The sequence below is a fragment of the Suricata suricatta genome, chromosome 13 (genome assembly GCF_006229205.1).
Source record: "Suricata suricatta isolate VVHF042 chromosome 13, meerkat_22Aug2017_6uvM2_HiC, whole genome shotgun sequence".
NCBI lineage: Eukaryota > Metazoa > Chordata > Mammalia > Carnivora > Herpestidae > Suricata > Suricata suricatta.
In genome coordinates, this window is record NC_043712.1 from 89,628,654 (window position 1) to 89,636,656 (window position 8,003).

General features: G+C 61.9%; 1 protein-coding gene across 5 annotated transcripts in view; it reads left to right on the top strand.

The window, feature by feature from the left end:
• Positions 1-48: 48 nt before the first annotated feature.
• LOC115275723 (inositol-pentakisphosphate 2-kinase) overlaps positions 49-8,003 on the top strand; it is a 115,551-nt gene continuing 107,596 nt past the window's right edge. For all 5 annotated transcript variants that reach the window (XM_029919436.1, XM_029919437.1, XM_029919438.1 and 2 more), the window contains exon 1: positions 49-395. In XM_029919436.1, the coding sequence (XP_029775296.1) occupies positions 156-395 (240 nt within the window). In that variant the 5' untranslated portion in view covers positions 49-155. The remainder of the gene's footprint in view (positions 396-8,003) is intronic.

An 8,003-nucleotide genomic window follows, 5' to 3' on the forward strand; every position in this document is an offset into this window, starting at 1 on the left:
CAGTGCCCCGCGCGGCGAGTAGCGCACTGCGGCTGCGCGGCGGCGGCGCCGTCGGGCTGGGCGGCGGCGGCGGCAGCGGCGGCGGCGACGGCAGTGGCGGACAGGAACCTGGCCTGAGCCTCGCTGGAAGCAGCGCGAGCCGGCCGCGGGCCACCATGTCGGCGCCGTCGGAGGAGGAGGAGTACGCGCGGCTGGTGATGGAGGCGCAGCCTGAGTGGCTGCGCGCCGAGGTGAAGCGGCTGTCGCACGAGCTGGCCGAGACCACGCGCGAGAAGATTCAGGCGGCCGAGTACGGGCTGGCGGTGCTGGAGGAGAAGCACCAGCTCAAGCTGCAGTTCGAGGAGCTCGAGGTGGATTACGAGGCCATCCGCGGCGAGATGGAGCAGCTCAAGGAGGTGAGGAGCGAGGACTGGGACCCCAACCCCCAGTCAGGCCGGCTGCACCCCCCTCCCCCAGCGGATCTCTGACCCCCGCCGGACCGGCTCCGGAGCAGAGTCCCGACCCCGGGTGGGGCAGAGCCCAGGCAGGCACCCGGGCGCCTTGGGTCATCCTGCGCGGCCCGCCGGGAGGAGCTGCGGCGACCCTGGAGTGGTGGACAGCGCGCGTGCGGGGGTCCTGGCCTCCGCCAGCAGGGGCTGCGGGTCGGGCCGTGTCGCCGGCCTGTCTGCTTCTGATTGCGGACCTCGGGCACGGTGGGGTGGTGTCCTCTGAGCTGTTTGGTGTCCCGGGTTGGGGGGTGGAGGCGTGGGATGGATGCTGGTAACCGGTTGGGAAAGGCCAGGCCTGGGCCTCCCATCACCTCCAGGCAGAGCCCGTCTTCTCTCTGGATGTTTCCGCATCTTCCTTGAGCGTCCTGAGGCCGAGAAGGGGCCCGGACAGGGGCTCCCCTTGAATGTGGCTATCTGCGATAACTGGGGTGCCCCTTGTCCCTCCTAGGCTCAGCTGCGACGGCCCCTCCCCCATTACTTCTCTTGGATGCACTGCATTTGCCACCTACTTCCTGTCTTGGCTGCGTTGGGTACTGTCCCCGGGTCGGGTGACAGGTCTGGGGGTGTTTGTCATCGAAGAAGCCGTGAGTCTTTTCTGATTTTCACTCTGAGATGAAATGGGACCCTTCAGGCTACCTGCGAGTCTCATGGAAGAGCTGGGCAGGCCTTGGATAAAGTAGTTCTGCATAACTTAAACAGCCGCTTCTCCCTGCTTCTCAGCCCGGTTGGGGGCGGGGGGGGGGGGGGCAAGGAGAAGCTGCTTCCTGGGTGGAACAGCAGGGTTTGGATCCAGGCCCTGCTGACTGCTGGCGTTGTGGTTGTGGGCTTAGCTCCTCCTTCTGCAGCCTTGCTCACCCAGAAGAGGGTGTGAATTGTGTACTTGCAAAGGCCAGGCATGGCCAGGTGTGTAGCCTGTTGGTTTCTCTGACAGTGTGTCTCTTTCCCACCCGACACTTTCTGGTCCTTGGTCTTGGGACCCACCGTGCTTGCTGCTTCCCTGACTGCCCACCTCCTGGCATCTCTGCTCCCTGTGGCCATGGGTGGGCGTTTGTACGGGTCAGAGCCTCCCTGCCTGACTGGGGAGACCAGTAGGGTCCCCTTCCAAAAGTGAGGAGGAGGCAATGAATTAGTCCACACGGGTACCCAGATCTGTGCTCGGCAGAGCAGGTGTTTGGTTAGTACACTGACTGACGTGGGGGGGGAGGGGAGGGGCCGGTGGCAGCAGTGGGACCTGTGGCCCTCTCATCTGTTAGCAGGTACTGGTGCTTTCTCCCAGCCAGGTTTGGCCACTCTGCATTTGCAAGAGAGGTGGCTTGTGGCCCTTCCTGCAAGGGCCCCATCGTGGTGTGTGGGGTGAGGGGATGCACCTGTGATGATGCAGGGAGGCGGGTTGGAGGGGCGGAGAGCATATGGGGCAGGAGTTCTTTGGCCCCTTTCTGGTCTCCGGGCTCTCCCCTCCCCCAGCTTGGTGAGCACCTCCCCCTGCCCCAGCAGCAAGTACAGTCCCTTTCTGTGTTCATGAGCTCACAGTCATGCCCACTTTAAGAACGGACCAGAACAGACTGTAGCAGAAAGAACTAGTCCCCACTTAGGGGCCTTTCAGTTGTCAGCTCCTTACTGCCACAGGCACAGAGGTTTTGATGAGCACAGGAGTTTTGGCTGCATTTTGCGGGGTGTGTCTGGAGGGTGGATCCCAGGGGAGTCAGGAGGGTGGTGAGCCAGTCTCCACGCAAGTTCTTCAAGTGCCTGCTTGCTCAGTTTGATGTCACCCCCCAGCTCCTGCGCAGACTGGCCTCTTGGCCTTGGACATGTCGCATCACTGTCCTGAACTTGAGTTTCCCCGTCGTAGGTGAGGGAAGAACAGTTCAGCTGAAAGTCCTGGCAGAGACCCGAAGAAGGAGCATCGGAGTGTCGGGGACGCTGCCCAGAAGCTTGACGGGGTCACTCACACCCATGCCCCACGCCCCCATCAGCTTATTTAATTTTAGCCAGGGTCTTATGTTAACGCTTATTAAAAAAAAAAAATCAAGATTTGAGGACACAACACTTGTTGGATCTTTTTTTCTCCAGTAGAGAAGTGAACCATTTTTGTTTTTTTAAAACAGTTTCTTGGGGTGCCTGGATGGTTTAGTCAGTTTAGCATCCAACTTCGGCTCAGGTCATGATCTTGAGTTTTGTGAGTTTAAGCCCCGTGTCGGGCTGTGTGCCGACAGAGCCTGGAGCCTGCTTCAGATTCTGTGTCCCTCTCTCTCTGCCTCTCTCCTGCCCATGGTGTGTCTCTTAACAATGAATAAATGTTAAAAAAAAAATTAAAATATCTTGAGCTGAAGTTGGTTTAGTTACTGACAAGTTATATTTCAAACAGGCATTTGGACTCCTGCCCTTTGTAGGTGGTCCTGTTTTTGAGGGAGGGAAGATGGCTGGCTGGTCACACGTGAGTGCCCTTGCAGCCTGTAGCTTGGTGTGTGTGTGTGTGTGTGTGTGTGTGTGTGTGCGCGTGCGTGCGCCCGCACACGTGTGCACCCAGACACCATGGTGTATGGGTGTGTGGGGGGGGTACCCTTGGCCCTTTTTGTCTAAGCACTTGGTAGCGATTGAACCAGGCTTCCCAAGGGCCCACTCCATCCCAAGGCCCGCCATGTCCCCTCCCTGCTCTGGTGGAGCCGTCCCTTGGATGCACTCTGGTCAGCCCTGTGGTGTGGCCATGGCCTCATCTCACTCCATGTCCCCTCCTGCAGCTTCAAGGGGGCAGGTGTACTAGGCGGCAGCTCCTGTCTGCGGGGCTCAGGGATGTGAGGGCTGGGGGATGGGCGCAGGGGTCCCCATGGAGTCCCATGGGAAGGTGTAGCGGGAAGGTGAGGCCTGGGCCCCCTCTCTGCTGGTCTGTGCAGTCATTGTGCTCAGGTCCCAGCAAGCAGCAGGTCGAATTTGGTGAGCTGTGGGGCATCGGGCTGTGCCTGGCATACAGTAGGTACTTACTTAGTGTTTGCCAGTTCATGTCTTCAGCTCCTTCCCCTTGCCTCACTCGGGCCCGGCTCCCTCCCTGCCATCCCTTGGTCCTGGGTGCCAGAGCCTGCTGCCCGGGGCCACCGCCCCGGCCCCAGCTTACCTGGTGTGCTCTGCTTCCCTTTGTCCTGGCGCCCTCGCTGCTCTCGCCGCGCCTGCCTCTCCCAGCTCTTGGAAGGCCGGCCCGCCTGCCCTTCGAGGCCTGGGCACTCCTTGGAGCTGCCTCTGCCTCCCCTCTGGACTTGCCCCAGCCCAGCTCCCAAAACCAGCTTCCAGCACCTGAGTCCCTCCCATCCTGCAGACTCAGCGGCTGGGCGAGTCCTAGACGCACTCCCTCTTTCCCTCTCAAAATCTCCCCTCCCAGTGACGGGGAAAGTGAGGATGCTCAGGCACCAGGTCCCGTGAGGGTTTTGCACAGAAGGTGCGGCTGTGAGAGCCTCCTCTGCCCCCCGCCTCCTGCAAGGCCGCTGCTGGGCACCCGACTCCGCTGCCTTGGACCGTGTCGGGCCGGGCCGTGGAGCAAACGCAAGGGCTGCTCCACTTCTGTTAAGTGCCGGCGTCTCCTGCATGGCCTCCGTGTCCTTGTCCTGTCCATGGTGGCCTGCTATGACTCAGCTGCTTCCTGAAATGAGGGTGGGCGGGAGCCTGAGAGTTTCAGCCCCGGTGGGTGAGGAGGTGCTGCATGTGCTGCGCAGCGCCGTGGTCCCCACGCTGACTCCGGGGGACAGAGTGAACCCTGCCTGGCCCTTAGGAGCGGTGTGGCCCCAGACTGGCAGCTCAGGTCACTGAGGTTCCAGTGCACCTGCAGCGGTTGGGCAGGCGGGGGTAGAGAGCTGCAGCCTGGTGGACAGGTCTCCTGCTGGGCCTCCCCCCCCCCTGCCCCCCAGGGTGTCGCCTCTGGGAGCCTGGCCCCTTGCTGTGAGGGAGGAGATGCATTTCCCTGGTCAGTGAGGGCAGCCGCCCCTCGGCCAGACCTGGCTCGCTGCGTCGGTGCGCGGGGTGAACTGCAGCGGCACGCGCCGGGGGTAAAGGAAGATGGTGAGGTGTGGGTGGTCAGCGGGCAGGGGCTGGCCGGGAGCCTGTGGGCTCCGGTGGGCACGATGCCCCAGGCCCTGGACCCAGTGTTGTCCAGCGTCCAGGGCAGGGGCGGGCTGGCTCTGCCCTGGCAGGAGGACCCAGGGCTGGGGTCGCAAGTGTGCAGGGTGCAGAGGCCGTCAGGGCTCAGGCAGGTGACGGTGTCCCGGACGACTGGGGTCCGGCTTCCTTGATACTTTAAAACCGTACCTTTGTTTTAGGAGGGTGAGAAAGCAGATGTGAGCGGGGTCTGTGCGGGGATCATGGAGGTCGCTGATGACAGGCGTGGGCGGCAGCGGGCCGTTTCTGCTCGCCAGGCCCTCTGCCCGCGCACACAGGACGCCGGACGCCGTCGAGCGGAGCAGAGCGCGGCCCAGCGGGTGCTCAGGAGCCCTGGTTTAGCGTTACTCTGAGGCGCCGACGCGCTGGTTTCCTTCAAGTGGGCAGACTGGGTGTGCGTGGGTTGGAAGGCGTTTCCGGGCCGTTGCTGTGGCCCGTGCGAGAAGCGCACGGTTTGTGTTGTCCGGACTCGCTTTCTTAAAGGCAGGCTGTGTGCACCGCGCCCCCGCGGAGGCCTCTCCCCTCGAGTGGGGACGTTTGGGGCAGAACGCAGGCGGGGGCCGTGTGCGCTGGCGCGGCTCTTCTCCGCCAGCAGGGCGGTGTGGGGTGGCGGGAAACAGGAGCGCTTTGCTGCAGAAACAAGGTGAATGTTTCGTCGCCCCCAGGGGTGACTTCCCCACCTGACAGAGGTGACAATTCCGCAATGTTGTCACGGTCGGGGGGGGGGGGGGGGGGGGGGGGGGGGGGGGGGCGTTGGGATTTGTTGTGTGGCTCAGAGACGTTGCTCAGGAGCCAGACGGGTACTCGGAGGGCCTGGCCATTCAGAGGGGGCTGCGGGTGCCTGTCCCTGAGGCTGTCATCCTGCCTCCCGCGGGGAGCCGGGAGCTGCCCTCCCTCCTCCCTCCTGCAGGCCTCCACACCCCACTCTTACCTTTTGGGTTTTTCCTTGTTAAAAAGCTGGCGGGAGTGCTGTCTGCAGCTGACTCGTGGCCTGTCCCCAGGTGGCTGGGTGGTTGTCGCCCCTCCGGCACGTTTGTCAGACCAGCCCTCCTATACCTGCCCGCTGGGGCTCGCGGTCACCCGTCGGGTGTCTCCTGACGTAGAGAAATGCCAGCTCTCTGTGACCCAGGAGGGAGGGGCTGTCCTTGTCCCTGTTCCAGGTGGGACCTGGCTCACAGTGGGGGTTTGCGCTGTATGTGACCCCCAGTGCCCCCCCCCCCAACCGCACCTTGGTTTCCTTGTTGTAGGCCGGCATCCCTGAGGCCCCCACAGTGCCGGAGTGAGTGTGGGCCCGGGCCCGTTCTGCAGGCCTCTGTCGTGTGCTGCCTGGTGTCCCCTGGACTCTCTCCTCCCTCCTTCCCCCTCTCGGCCCATCCCAGCCGGAGGGCTTCCCTGGCTGGTCAGAGGGAATGTTGGCCCCGGGATGGGGGCAGCGGAGAGCCAGGCGGTCTGTCTGCTGTTGTGAGCCCACAGCTATGCCTGTGTCACTGAGGCCACACCGGTCGGTGGGGGCAGACCCCCCAGCAGCCTGTGGGCAGGTCCCTGCCGGTGCCTGGTGTCCCCCGACGTTGTCATTGTGGCCAGTGTGGTGAGGCAGTCCCTTCTGCTGGAACACCTGTTTCAAAAATGCGAATTTGTTCCAGAAATGGGTGATGTTTGAAGAGCAGTGGGAGCTGGTGGGAGCGGAGCCTCTGCTCACACGCAGCCTTGCCCCCAGAGAACAGCGGCTGCCCTCCTGCGCCCGGGCGCCACGTGGGATCCCACAGGACAGACCTCACGGGGCTCTTTCTGGTTGTGACCGGTCCTCTGACTCTTCCTGTTTGTGGTGACCTTGACAGGTTTGCGGAGTGCTGGGCAGGTGTTTTGCTGACCGTCCCTCAGCTGGGATTTGTGTCCTCTTTCTGTGTTTCCCATGGATGGGGTGGGGTGAGGGGTTTCTGCGGGGAGGGCCACAGAGGTGAAGCGCCCTTCTCGCCACGCCCCGCCGAGAGTCTGCACTGATCCCCGTGGTGTTGGTCTCCCTCCCTGGCTGGCAGTTTGTCGGAGTCTCCACCTTCAAGGCGCCCCTTCCCCCTTTTGAAACCCCTCCTGGACGGGAGCTTCTGTATGTGGTTTGGGATTTTTCTGCATGGGAGACCTGACTCCGTCCACTGGCTTGTATTCCTGTTGACGTGCAGATAGTTGACGTTTGCGTTGTGATCCGATGCTGCTTTATTTTGTTGTCCACGGGTTCCAGCTTTGCCCTGGCGGCCCTCCTGTTTGCCTCCTGTGCCCCTTTGACCCACTCATTGTCATGATTGTTCCACCCCCTTCCTCTTCTCTCTTCACCCCTCCTTCTCCTTTACTTCCTCCCTCCTCCTCCTCCCTCCGTTCCGCTTCCTCCCACTCCTCCCTCCTTCCTTTTCCCTCTCCTTCCCCCTCCTCCTTCCCCCTCCTCCTTCCCTCTCCCTTCTCCTTTCCTCCTTCCTTCTTCTCCTACCTCCTCTTCCTCCCTCCTTCTCCCTCACTTTTTCCTCCCCTCCTCCTTCCGACTCCCTTTTTCTTCCCCTCTTCCCTCCCCCTTCCTCCCTCCTTTCTTCCTTTCCTCCTCCATCCTTCCTCTCTCCCTTATCCTTCCTTCTCCCTCTTCCTTCTTCCTTCCTTTCCTCTTCCTTTCCTTTCCTCTCTCCTTCCATCATCCCTCCTCCCCTCTTCCTCATTCCCTCCTTCCTTCCTTTCCTCCTTCTCTCTGTCCCTACCTCCTCCTCTCTCCCCCTTCCCTCCTCACTCTTTCTTCTTCCTCCCCTCTTCCTCCTTTCCTCTTCCTCTTTTCCTCCTTCCTTCTCTCCTTCCTTCCTCCTCCCTTCTTCCCTCCCCGTTTCCTCCCTACTTCTATTTTTTCTAGCAACTCCTTCCTGGTGCTATAGGTGCTGCCGGGGTCTCATCCTGAATGCTCCGAGCCCCACGCCTGGAATCAGTCGTTTCTTCAAGGAGTCTTGTTTCTTTTATTGGAGAGTGGTGTTCGAAGCCAAGATCTGGGTGCTGGCTGTTTGCTGCTGCTGCAGAGTCACAGGAGACAGGTGTCGTACGCCAGCCCGCGTGCACACTCACGTCTACAGACGTGTCCCCGTGGCGCCGGCTCTGTGTGCAGTAGCCCGAGCACGCGCTCAGGCTGAGGTCTCCCCTCCGGCCCCTCACCGTGTGTCGTTCCCACTGCCCTCCTTGCTTATCTGTAACCCCCATCCGCCACACAGGTGCGCACAGGGCCGTCAGGGCTGCTGCCTGTGGCCGTGTCAGCCTGGCCCTATATGCCCGTGGTCTTCTGTGCTCCACCTCCTTCCAGATAAGTTGCTTGAGCGAGTATCATGTTCCCCATCCCCTTCAGTGAGGTGGCTT